The sequence below is a fragment of the Nelumbo lutea genome, chromosome 3, assembly GCF_056320005.1.
Source record: "Nelumbo lutea isolate HS-2025 chromosome 3, American lotus-T2T, whole genome shotgun sequence".
Classification (NCBI taxonomy): Eukaryota; Viridiplantae; Streptophyta; class Magnoliopsida; order Proteales; family Nelumbonaceae; genus Nelumbo; species Nelumbo lutea.
Window position 1 is genome coordinate 19,638,334 of NC_142686.1, and position 13,159 is coordinate 19,651,492.

The window sequence follows — 13,159 nt, forward strand, 5'->3', positions numbered from 1 at the left end:
TATAAAATGTGAAATTCACCAATTTGACTAGTAAGGGCTCGTCCATATCTATAATAGATTTATTCTAAGCGAGTACAAGGTAAGCTTTTCCACCAATTCAACAAGTTCTTGATTTATTCTAAGAGTACAGAATTTGAATATGATAACCGGTCAAATTCGACTGATTATATAATTCATATATATAATATTTAAATTATATAAATAATTTATATATTTATATAAATAAATTAATAAAATATTTTTATCATATAGAACAGATTTAAAACAATTAATCAGTTGAATTCAAATCAAATTGAATCGAATATTTAATTGAACTGAATTTTGGATATTGCTCGATTCAATCCATTTACATCCTTGATGAGAACATTCTTGTCCACATATTGGTTTTATGGTTCAAAAACCCATTTTGATAAAAAAAAAAAGTTTGATTGCTTCTCTTCCTGCACAACAAGTATTGAATAGAGTAACCATTATGGGAGTGGAGATGAGAAGTACAAAATTTGATTTGCTTGCGTTTTAGGTTTTATTATTATTTTTTTGCTTGCAGTCTAGATAAAGCATAACAAAAACCTGAAAAATTAAATAAGTGGAATTGTAAATGAACTGGAATTTATACTCTTGTCATTTGTAATTCCATGCATTTATGGCAGAGCAAATGAAAGTGAACTGCAAACAATTGATAGAGGTGCAAAAGGGCATTCAACTTAAAGACTTAAAGTTTACCCAAAAAACTTAAGACTTAAAGAGTACTACGGAGTGCAGTTGTGGCTGGAGGTAAAATGAGACGTTTAGCTCTAGCTCTGAATCGTAGATTCACAGATACAAAGATAAGATGAAGGTGGCGTTTGATAACTCTTTTCAGAGGTCTAACATCTGAAATATCTACTCTTTAGATGCCAAGTTCATTTGGTATTGCATTTGAAATATGATCTGAAATGTTTTTTCAAATTTGAAATGGTAAGACCAAGGCCCGTCACTTAACACGCTCAGATGTGTTTCAGATGTCGCCTAAAATAAAAAATGACCCTATTTTAACCTGATAAAAGCCCTATTGGATCTCTCTCTCTCTCTCCGTCTTTTAGCCACCGCCACTACAACTCTCGGTAGCAATGGCAGTTTTTTCCAATTTTATTCTTATTTTAATATTTTTTTAATTTCTTATAAATTATATTTGTATTAATTATTAATTATTTTAATTTTTATTAATTATTAAATATTTTACTAGTTTTAAGATATTAATTTGATAATTATTAAATATTTTTTTCATTGCTTCATGGTCATTATTACTATTTTCATTATTGTTTTAACTCTTAATAATTTATTTTTAATTTATAATTATTTTTCAATTTTATTCTTATTTTAATAAATTATTTTATTTTATAATTTACTCATATTATTTTGAATTTAATAAATTATTTTTTATGAAATAATGAAATTTGAACTCAAAATTACCAAGTAGTTTGTTTTAGAGGTAAAATAGTAAAATCAATGATTTTTAGATGCTGAAGGTTTGATCTAATACAAACAATATTTATATAGAACCTCTAAAAAGTCGAAAAGCAACTGTCCCTTTTTATATTTTAGACATTTTTAATATATTTTTAACTTTTCAGATTTCAGATTTATTAAAAACCACCGAAGACCCATGATTTATTAGGCCCTCCCTGAAAGATAACAGATGAAAATTTTTAATGACCTTCTGAACTGTAGGAATACAACTTAGTCACAAGTCTATAACTTCACTGCAAATCAAATGGTAAAATATAAAAGATGATAAAAACCACCTTAATTTTTGGCACGCAATCACTTTTGGCGGAAAATCTCTTAAATGGTGAGCTTTGATCCTCTGCTAGATGAATAAATCTAATTCATGGCCCGAGCCAATGGTTTCACTTTAACCATATTTTCACTCAACACCGAACCACTATGAACCAATCTTCTACCAAGTACCTGTGGCTTAAGGAAGCTGTGAGTAGGGGGTGTCATTTGGTCCAATCCGATCCAGTTTATTTTTGGCACGCAATCACTTTTGGCGGGAAAATCTCTTAAATGGTGAGCTCTGATCCTCTGCTAGATGAATAAATCTAATTCATGACCCGAGCCACTGGTATGACTTCACTATGAACCAATCTTCTACCAAGTACCTGTGGCTTAAGGAAGCTGTGAGTAAGGGGTGTCATTTGATCTGAATTTGGTCCAATCCGATCCAGTTCAATGTGAGTGTGGCTTAAGGAAGCTGTGAGTAAGGGGTGTCATTTGATCTGAATTTGGTCCAATCCGATCCAGTTCAATGTGAGTCTGAGTCCATTATAAATGAACTAGATCCAATCCAATCCAATGAATATTTTGGATCATTTTAAATAAGTACAATTCAATGTCTAAACCATCCAATCTGTTCAAATTCGTTTTAACTTAGATGGATTTCAATCCAAACCTGATCCATTGACACCTATATATGAACCAGATATTTACTCAATCCAACCCAATCTAATATAAATTTATTACAGACAGACTAGGCCCAATCCAATCTAATATAAATTTATTACAGACAGACTAGGCCCAATCCAATCTAATAAATATTTGGACTAGATTTGTCCAATCCAACATCTTGTTGGTCCATCCAAATTGATTTTAGATCAAAACGGGATCCAATCCAAAACCGGTCCATTGACACCCTTAGCTGTGATATCCCCACATATCATCATGTTTCATTCTCATGCTACTCATCCCCTATTATCTGCTTTAAGAGGTTACAGGTAGATACTGGAACAGAAGTCTGAAAGCCAGGCGCACAACAAAAAGAAACACGTCTGTTTACATTCCATGAAATTGTGTAGTAAAATATCCAAGATCAGAAAAGAAGCTCCACATGTGAATGGAAGCCTTGAAAAGGAAAGCAGCTTCTCAAAATCTTATGGAAGCCTCTTGAGAAAATTACAAATAAATGAATTCTAAGGCTTTCGACAACAATCAGTGTGTATATCATCCCAACAAACTGCAAGGCCGAGGTTGTAGAATCAATCTGGCTTGTTTCTTGCGGGCTAGGAAATGCCATAGATCTCCTAATAAAGAGGAACGGGAAGAGAATGCCTAACTTCTTTCCGTTTTTAGTCTCTTTGAAGCTTGATCCGAGTCCTCACCACTGCTGGCACCCTTAGAATGTGATACTGCCTGATTGCCGGTACAGTCTTCCTGATCCTTAGGCAAGAGGAAAGAAAAATTAAACCAAAATTCATGAGCTAAATAAGTTGCCATATGCATTCTTTTCCCGTATTTGTTGTACATATAAAAGCCTAATTTTTATTAGATACAAGGTATTTCTGCAAGCCTAATATAAACTCAGGTTCCAACAAATAATGAACATGGGATTGATTTACTAACTCTATTTAATAGATTCCTTAAAAGTCAAAATTACTGTCCCGTATCCTGTTATGAGGTGAGTTAAGATTTGCCATGCCAGCTACTCAAACCCATTAAATAGAATACAAACTGACTGGGACGAACCAAGAAAGGATAAAAGCTTCACCCCATTTGAGCACTATACATGTACAGTGGAACTTATTTAGTTGACATGGATCTGAAAAAAATTTTGGAATCAGTAACCCCAATAAGTCTGACTATGCATGGGATGTACAGTGGAACTTATTTAGTTGACAAGGATCTGAAAAAAATTTTGGAATCAGTAACCCCAATAAGTCTGACTATGCATGGGCACATATTAATTTAAATGGGAATGCCAAATAATTCTTTATTTTACAATTTCACATATGCTGAATCCAACTACACCAAAGAAAATATCTGCCATTGTCCCCTTCCCTCCTGGGGCATAGGGAAATGATATACTCTTGAGAAAAAGAACAGCCAAAATACCCAAATTCACATACCTTGGCACTCGATGTCATGCCTGCCAGTCTACTAACTGCTCGCTTCCCAAGATCAATCTGCACTGAGATGCTAGCTTGTGATAGATCCACACCTGAGCACTGTAGTGCTTGCGTTAAATTATTCAACAACCTGCAACACATTAGAGATTTACAGTTTAACATCAGATTTAAAAGTGGTAACAACTGACATAGAGTTTTGTTGAACAGAAACTGTATTTGCTGAAGACTGGAAGATTTTACAGGTCCAAATATTATTAGTCTACAAGAATTCTAGGTAAAGTTGGAAATACTCAAGCTTACCTTGTGGCATAAGCCCACTAACAGTAGTCAATGGAAATGATTTAAATGAACTTTCCCAAAGACATTGAACTAATGCTGTCTTGAAATGTAGAAAAAAATACAAGAGGGACCATGGACCACTTGCATATGGAAACTCACCCTTGCGAATAGGCACTTGATATGCTGATTGTCCCTTCTTCAATAGTCACCTCCTCCTGTTCATTCACTGTATCACTTGTGGCAGGGCAATCAGTTGTGCATGTTCTGCTCTGCCACAACTGGGTTTGTTGCTGAGAAGCCATATTGTCTGCATCTGAAAAGGGTCCTTGGGATGGTTGGGCAAGCACAGCACCTCTTACCACAGGAGTGAGCATATTTGGTTGAAAGGAAATAGGCATAGGTAGTCCTTTGTTTGTTAGCCCAGCATGATGATCCATTATTTTGTTTGCACCACCTGCACTCAAGTCAGCATCTACTGCATTCTGAGCATTTGCAAGCATGGGTGGAGTGATTGCAATGTTATTGTCAAACATTAACCCTGGACCAGGTCCATTCTTTAGCACTTGAGAATGATCAATCATAGTTTCTCCAGGCCTGCGGATATTTCTCTGTGTTGAACAAAGAATAAACACTCAAGCAGTTAAGTTCTCCTCAACCATCTTTTTTTTTGAAGAAAGGTAACATTTTCATTAGGGTCAGTGTGGAAGGAGTACAAATACAAATATGCACGGTGCAAATACATACAAAATATAAGGTTTTGCACTTTACATATTTGTATTTGTACTTTTTCCAAACTAAGCCTCAAACAAAAAGGGAGGGATGTACATGAGAAGATGTACAAAATCAAAGGCCTTGAAAACAAAAAAGAGCAAGGCCAACATTAAGAAATTGGCAATGTATTTGCACTGTATAAAGATTCCATTCTCAACCATATTTAGCTAAACTAGCTATGAACCATAATTTTTTTTATCAGAAACGAATAACAAACATACAAGAAAACATGGCAATACAGTCCTGCACTAGCACCTGGGATTAGAGACTTGCTGAACTGCACACCCTATCTGGGCATAGTGCAGCAAGCAAGCAGATCCCCGCCTGATTGACACCAAATGTAGGTAACACTTGACCCCAGGGTTAGCAAACATTCCAACATGCCTGACCCAAATGCACATAAAAAAATTAATGTGTAGTGAAAATAAAGTTAATCAGATTTTTACCCATGGCACCAACTTTGTGGGCTCCTGATTCCATCCGGGAAATGCAGTCTCATATTTATGCACCTTTTCCTGTAAAAACTGAATGTATTCTATGACCTGCATTAAGTTGTAGATATGCAGTCAAAAATTAAAGAATTTAAATTGTTCTCCAATATATCAACAATAGAATAAAATGAGGAACCCAATGTTGGTCCCATCTATCTGGGGGGTCTTCGGAGGTGTGGACTGGATATGGTCCTAACAATAGAACAAAAAATATTTTATACAAAACTAAGTAATATATTTATTCAAATTATGGTAATTTACCTCTAATAGGAAGGATGCTTTATCTCTCTTTTGATCACTCTGGGGTATGAGATCTCTTAGTATCTGGAATCTGTCCAACAAATTAAAAAATCATCAGGTTGAGTGAGAAAAGGAGCTACTTTGCTAGAAGGAAGAATCTTAATGTCTAACAAAAGATCAAACGTGTTATGCACTTAAACTACCTAATTAAGAAAAAGAAGTAGCATATTCTTTTTTTTTTTTTTGATAAGTAGCATATTCATTAGACAACAATTTTCACTATTCAATAAAACAAACTAATCCACTTTCTGGTATCGATAACAGAACTACAGGGATACCAACTAGGAAATAAGTATGTAAATGGCAGAAAGAACCAACATTGCAAGTTTTACTCTTTGGATGTACGTCTTGGGGCTCTATATTGGATTCATTCACCACATTTGACACTGGTCCAGAAATTATGAGCAAACAAGAGAGGTACAGATGCAGTTCAGAGCATCATTAAGATTTCACAAGAATGTCATAGCCTATCTGTTTTTTCATCAGTTAGACTAAGATTTGCAAAATGAGACATGGGAAAAAGTTAAACAATTGCCGTCAAGTCCTATTACTAAAAACGGACGAAGATCACTTAGAGTAAAAACTTGTGATATTTAGACTGGGCCAAACATACTGAAATAAATTTTACTATTGCAATAGGAAATCAATTTCAACATCATGAACAATCAAAGGATTACAACAAGGACAAATCAATCTTAAATATGGGTTTTACACAATAAATATTTCCAAGAACAGGAGTTCGAAAGATCTGCAATAAAAAATTAAATTGTTACTGAAAAAGGATTAGAAGAAACACAAGAAGGCAAAAGGTGAACAGGCTTGGATATTATATCGCTCCTGTTGTGTGACCAGAGCAATGGGAGAGGACACTGACTGTGTAATGTAACTTGGAAGTAGCCATGGTGTTGATGATGTAGATAATTGGCAGTTTCTAGAAATGAGCAAACTAGAAGCTGGAAGAAATCATGTCTACCACCAATTCACCAATAGGTTTATGCCCAGTAGATGTCCAACCACATTTTCATCTGACATGTCAATTCTTTTCAATTACATGCACTAAGAATAGCTGGAGCAACATTTAGATGGTTTTTCCTCCCTTTTTCTGTGGTCGGAGGCATGGGATGTCGAAATTCAGAACCGGAACCATTAAGTGAGGTTGTCATCAATAGGCAACAGTCTCCTTAAACCATGAGCAAAGAAGATCAAGATTACTGAAGGAATTTAAACTTAGGTGGTATTAAAGACAAACTACAACCAAGTTTGACATAAAACCATATATGTGAGGATGATAGAACTTGCCTGTCATTAATCTTGCTCCTTCTCCGCTGCTCTGTGGCAGAATGCTTTGATCGTGGTGTGACAGGCTTCTGGTCGGTGCTCTTCCCGTCGACCTTTACAGTTAAGTCGCCTGAACGAAGTTGAATATTTTAAAATATGAAAAAGAAAAGAATTGTAAAGCTGTCCATAAAAGAACTGGTCCCCAAATCTATCCCTTTAGATGGAGACTATATCACAACATAGTTTCAGAATACAAAATTGACTAACTGGTGACCCCAAAATAAAATATGTCCTTAACATGCACTCAATAAAACACGAGTTAAGCAGCAAACAGATAGCTCCGAGAAAAGAAAACAAGGAGAAATCTTTTTTTATCGTCGTACATTAGACCTCCGCAGTAGGATTATACTGAATTCTAAAGGTGCGCAAGTAACATACCTTTCTGGGAAGGAGCGTCTCTCTTGGAAATGAACTCTTCCTCATCGTCTTCTTCCTCTTCCTGGCGACCCTTGGCCGACTTCATCATACCCACGAAGCTCTGGGTTTTCTGTCCCGAATGCCTTCAAAAATTCAACGAGCCCCAAAAAAACTTAGGAAAAATGGAACACCTTGATAAGATCTTAAGAACAAGGGTAAGAAGAGGGAAAGAAGCCACCAACTTGGAGGATGACTGAGAGCTGAAGCTGTTGCTGTGGATGAAAGGGGTCTGTAATTGCCGCTCCGACGACCACTGCCCTACCTTCTCCGCCGGCTCTGTGGAAAAAAATAAGAGAGAGATGATGCCCTAGGTGTTCTTAGTTAATTTCTTTTGATCAATGCTAACGTGCGCGGTGTTGGCGATGCTTCTCCAACCTGCGCTACAGCTACAATCGGAATTGATGTAAAGACTTTTAGATCTGGTTTATGGGGTCTTTTCGGTTCCGGATCCCTGGGCGGTGGTTGACTTGGGCCTACCCTACAGCCTACAAGCTACAGACGCTGCAAAGTGCTAAGGAGAGTTACCCAAAGCAATTGCAAAGAAAAAAAAAAACTAATAATAGAATAATAATTGGTGGAAGGCGCAGAGTGCACTTCCTTAACCGGTGCCCACGGCTTACGTTAGAATTTGGAATAACTGATGTGCATCACGTGTTTGGCAAGTGGGCTCTCGTGACCGTGAACTGGAAAATGTCTATTACTCTACTTGTACACCTGGCATTACGACAAACCAGGAAGATAATTACGAAACCGAAGAGGGAGAGGAGTGGGTGGGGGACGGAAAGAAAAGTGACCTGCTTCTACTTTTCCCTTTTTTTTTTTAATTTTAAGAAACAAATAAAAACTACCATCAACTAATATCTGATTAGACTTTACACATGCCTGCTCCTCTTCATCAGAACTCAGAAGGGGCCGGCACCTCAGACCTCCGTTTGCACTGAATTGCCTTTTTTCTTCACATCCTCATCTCTCCACTGCCCATTTTGTTACAGTGCCTGGTTTTACTGGAATTTAACGCCAAAATTTCTTTCTTTTTTCCTCGAATAGCACAGTTGCCGGTTAAAGAGGACAAAAAAATGAAAAAGGGTGTAAAGGACAGTTGATGTAATTATTACAGATTAAGTGGAAGCCTTAGGCAACACTCATTTTGCAGCAGGGTGACTGACTAATTGACGGTTATCCTTCTATATCTAAAAATGGAGACACACAATGATAACGTGTGGGTGTGGCCACCCTATTAGAGAAACAGTAGAAGTAATTATCGATTTAAAGAGGAGTCCTCAATCAGCCAACCCACCCCCTGTTTCTAATTTCACCCCGTTTTACGTGGGTGATGAGCTCACCGGAATAAGCCGACTGTTCACCCAAGAATACACCATGCCATGTACGATGTGATCTTTTAAGTACATAGCCCTAAAGTCTAGATCCAAGTGACAAACAATAATGGCTAGTGTATGCCATTAATGATAATTTATTTAGTTTATCCTATTTACTTGACTTTTTTTTTTCTTCCCCCAATTTGAGAATCATTATTATTATAATTAAAAGGTTAAAATAGAACTTATTGGATATTTGTTACCCAAGAACGAATCTGTGTTTCCCTGGTTTTTATAGAGCCCATCAAAAGGTGACTACCATATCATGATGGATCCCACCCATGACATATGACATTGTAGGCTTATAACAGTACAATACATTGCACTCTCCCGAGAAAGAGAAAAACATTGATCGGACCCACCGGAAAATGGCGAGTTTGAGCCACATGTGATGCTACTGCTACCTACGTACAGGCCATATCAATGCAAAGACTAAAACACGTGACTTTATAATTGCGCAAGTTAAATAGGCTGACTTTTCGAGCTCTGTGTGTGTGTGTGGCCAACCTCCGCTGCCGCTGGTGGCTTGAAATCCACTTTTTAATCCTGTCGTTAACCAAACAAATTAAGGCTCTATACCACGTAAAGCGGGATGTAAGCAAGGAGCTTTGTTTTATATTTACACTGACACTCTCTTTCTTTGTTTCTTCCTCTTTTTTTCCCTTCCGACGGCCGAGCTACTGTCAGTTGTAACATTTTTTTCTTCTTTTCATGACCTTCTCTCACTAGTGTGGAACACATGAACATCTTTTCGTGTGTTTCACAAATGGGAGAAAAGGGGATCCGGTATATTGCAACCTACCAACTGAAAAGAATTTGGAGGGGGGTGCGGGTCCCACCATGCTCGGATCCCATAATCCAGTACTTGAGCTGCACGGACAATATAAAACAATAACCACCAGCATTTTAATTGCTTAGCCTCAGATAGCACAGCTTAAGCAGCATTGTCTTATGGATCCGATGATATCAAATTCAGTGGTACTATGAACTTGAAAGTCGAAGCTAAAAAACATGTCCATTTGCATTACTTTCTTATTTTCAGCCATTAGTGTAATATTAAAGGAAAACGAGAATGTTACCTTTTAAGACCTGTATCTCTCCAGCGGCGCTGTTCTGCACCATTGCTCTTTTTTCCTTCACTACAGATTCATTCCACAATGCGAAGGTCCCCCCGCTGTGAGAAGTACTTTTAGGGTTAGGGGTAGCTTTATTAGCTTCACCATTTGTATCTGCAATGCTCGCTCGTGCCACGTTATATACACTTGTCTTCAGCTTTGAAACGCTTTCGTTCTTGAAATTGGAAATGTGGCTTATACTGTAGGTGCCAATTCCCCCAGGGAGAGCATGCTCGACTGAAGAGGGAGGGGGGGCCGTCTCAACTGTGTTTTCTCCCTTGCCACTGTTCATCTCAACACTTTCCAGTGGTTTTAGAAAGTCATGCGTTTTCAGGAAAACTCCTGTGGAAAATCCAATACTTTCGCATCATTCAATTACATCCATGACCCACCCACATCAATGACCCACCCACATTGCAAAACCTTGTATTTTTTATTATTTTATATATATTTATATTGTACATAGTATTTATACCCCTTCCAAATAAGGGAAATGGGACTCTTCTCGCTGCTTCTGTAGTTCTGTATCATGCTGTTAAGTCTCCACACAAAATTCATCTCGAGATACTCTAGTTGGTTGGTTTAAATTCATGTATAAGAAAGTGCGTCATATGTTGGGTCATTTTCTAACCTTTGAATCCAATTACCAGACGTACCATGGGGTCCATGACAGTCCACCTACTAGCTAGTGTGTATTTCCACGAACCTCTGCGAGGCTCTGAGACCAATCGGACGGTAAAACAAACAAATCAATCAACTCCTCACGTGAGGATCCCCCATTCTCTGAATCCTGACCACACATTGATTTCATGAACCCGGCATTTCCGAAGCTCTAAGTGCTGGACCATTCCGTGTACCAAGACCGTATTACTACCCTGATACAGACAGTCCAGTCAAGCTTCCAGTGAGGCCCAGAGGTAAATACAGGTGATGCTGATGCTGAGCCATTGACTACTGAAGCATAGCCTAGCCTGCTAAGCTAATGCAGTCCTGGTGGACTGAACTGTGAACAAACTGTAAACTATCACACACACACAAACACATGTACTCACGCTAAAAGAAAAAGAAAGGAATAAAACTCCAAATGGTTAATGGGTATGAACCCTCAACGGGGGTAGCCCAACGAATGAATGGCCCAGATGGATGATTCAGTAGGGTCACGTGCATAATCAATGGAGCTGCGACAGGACCATCTGATATTTTTGTTAAAGAAAACATTTAATTTCATAAAAACCGAAGGGGAAATGGAGATATTTCATACCATGAGGCGGCCTCGGATCCTGGTTTTGGAAAGATGAATGACTGTACAGTGAAAGAAAATCGTGTGTTGGTTTTTTGCCTGTAAAAAAAAGTAAAAATGAACAACGAAACAGCATAATTCAATTGTTTAATTTGTGTGCAAAAATTATAAGGAAAATGCAATACTAATTCTGTTTCTCAGTGTATACTACATACCTTCGGTTCCGAAGGGACGAGGTTGAGGGAGCTCCATCTGAAAGTGAGGTATATTTACTTTCTTTTCTTTTTTACTTCCGTAGAATTTCAGGCTCTCAACTTTGTTAGTCAATTTAACGCCGGTGCTAGAATTCCGACAACTTGAACGAATTCGATCAAAGAGATAGTACTTAGAAGTCCACAAATGAATTTCTACCTGAAAATCACAAAGCGTGAAGGTCCATACCTCCAGGCGTTCTGAAATAGAACGGATGAATTTGAGTGCGGAATTGGATAAACAGAAGAACCTATAGTTTTCCAAGAACTTTTCGGATCCGTAACAAATCCAAGGATCCAGTCCTGACAGAAGCAACGACTCCGACTGAAGATCGGAGGCGCATTCACTTCTTCTATCAGGAAACCGCCTAGAAATCAAAGATTTATGAATTATAAGTCGAATTGTAAAAGAATTTAAATTCTTACATCCTTTCGTTATAAAGAACCGTCAATTGTAATGTTTTCTGCCAACTTTCACCTCGGCGCATTCCAAGTAATCGTTTATACAGCGAATTTTCTGGGACTCCCGACGCTTTTCAACCAGAAATCGAAACTTTCAGTTCTCCAAAGTTTTCCAGGAAATCTGTGAGGCAAATTATCGCTGAAACCGACAAAATTAACATAAAATTCTTCCTATTTAAACACTGGAACCAAAGATTTATATGGTATTTTTAACCACCATCCCGAATAAACTATAGAAATTTTGGTTCACTCAAAAGCACAGGAACCTAGAAGACAAAGAAAGCTGGATCCACAAGATAAACGAAGTTTCAGATGCCTACCTTTGACCTGAATTACGGTAAGCTCAGCGACGTGCAGCACAAATGTGTCTGAAATTCGAGAAAACATCGATTCTGTTGTTCGCTTGTCGAAGAAGGTCGAAATCAGATAAAATAAATTTGAATTTCACGTAAGTACAACCAAAAACAAGTATGCAGAGCAGAAATGTTGCAGAATCTTGTTCGAATTTCCAGAGAAGATCTTCTCTTTCTTCCTCTCTCTCTCTCTCTCTCTGTCTGCTTTCTTAACGAGCTGTGCGGCGGAAGAAGGGCCGTGGGTCGGAGGGACAATCACTCTGTTAAGATCCTTACACGGCCTCCCTTTCTTGTTTTTTTCTTTTCTTTATATGAATAATAATAATATAATAACACGATAAATTAAAATCAAAATTTTGCGTAAAATATAAACCTTCAATTTTCTTTTCCGTCACGAAAAACGCCGTTATTTCTAACGCCGTCATAATGACCAATTTAACGCCGTTAAATTACTGACTGACGGATTCATTGTTCTCTCTGAATATAAAGTTACCATACTACCCTTCCAAACATCAGTTTATTCCCTTGATAAGATCTCCATGAACAATGTGTGTGTGGGTTAACCGGACACTTCGAATGTCTGAGCTCCAATGTTCCATCCGTACTCCTTATGATCCAAGCCGTCCATTTGTGATAAACCTCAAATCAACGACGTTCGATGTGGAAGAATCTATTGAACCTTACCAAAACGAGGGCGAATAAAAAGCATAAAGAAGGGTAAAATATAAAAATCTACCCTGGAGTTGACAATCATAAAATTCTCCTCTACAGTTTTATTTTAACAAAATCCTCTCCCGAAATTTTGAGAAATCCAACACATACCTCCCTTTGTCAATGACCCATATGAAAATTTTTGCAATTTAAGAAACGGCCCGATTAATA

General features: G+C 37.5%; 1 protein-coding gene and 1 long non-coding RNA gene across 12 annotated transcripts; both read right to left on the reverse strand.

Annotated features, from left to right (window-relative positions):
- Positions 1 to 2,790: 2,790 nt before the first annotated feature.
- BIM2 (BES1-interacting Myc-like protein 2) lies at positions 2,791 to 12,569 on the reverse strand. Of its 11 annotated transcripts, none has more exons than XM_088976830.1 (13): positions 12,245 to 12,569; positions 11,889 to 12,045; positions 11,427 to 11,622; positions 11,233 to 11,273; positions 9,936 to 10,313; positions 7,663 to 7,756; positions 7,442 to 7,563; positions 7,025 to 7,133; positions 5,687 to 5,756; positions 5,381 to 5,476; positions 4,323 to 4,771; positions 3,885 to 4,014; positions 2,791 to 3,198 (listed from the first exon to the last, which is right to left on the reverse strand). In XM_088976830.1, exons 5-13 carry the CDS (start codon positions 10,261 to 10,263, stop codon positions 3,091 to 3,093), a joined length of 1,506 nt encoding a protein of 501 aa, XP_088832956.1. In that variant the 5' UTR covers positions 10,264 to 10,313; positions 11,233 to 11,273; positions 11,427 to 11,622; positions 11,889 to 12,045; positions 12,245 to 12,569; the 3' UTR covers positions 2,791 to 3,090. The 11 variants fall into 11 exon arrangements, with proteins under 11 accessions (XP_088832956.1, XP_088832951.1, XP_088832947.1 ...); XM_088976825.1 differs by having other exon boundaries at positions 2,791 to 3,192; positions 11,233 to 11,310; XM_088976821.1 differs by having other exon boundaries at positions 11,233 to 11,310.
- LOC148863396 (uncharacterized) lies at positions 6,336 to 6,737 on the reverse strand. The gene is made up of 2 exons (XR_016109671.1): positions 6,600 to 6,737; positions 6,336 to 6,473 (listed from the first exon to the last, which is right to left on the reverse strand). It is a non-coding gene; the product is annotated as an uncharacterized LOC148863396 (long non-coding RNA).
- Positions 12,570 to 13,159: the final 590 nt, after the last annotated feature.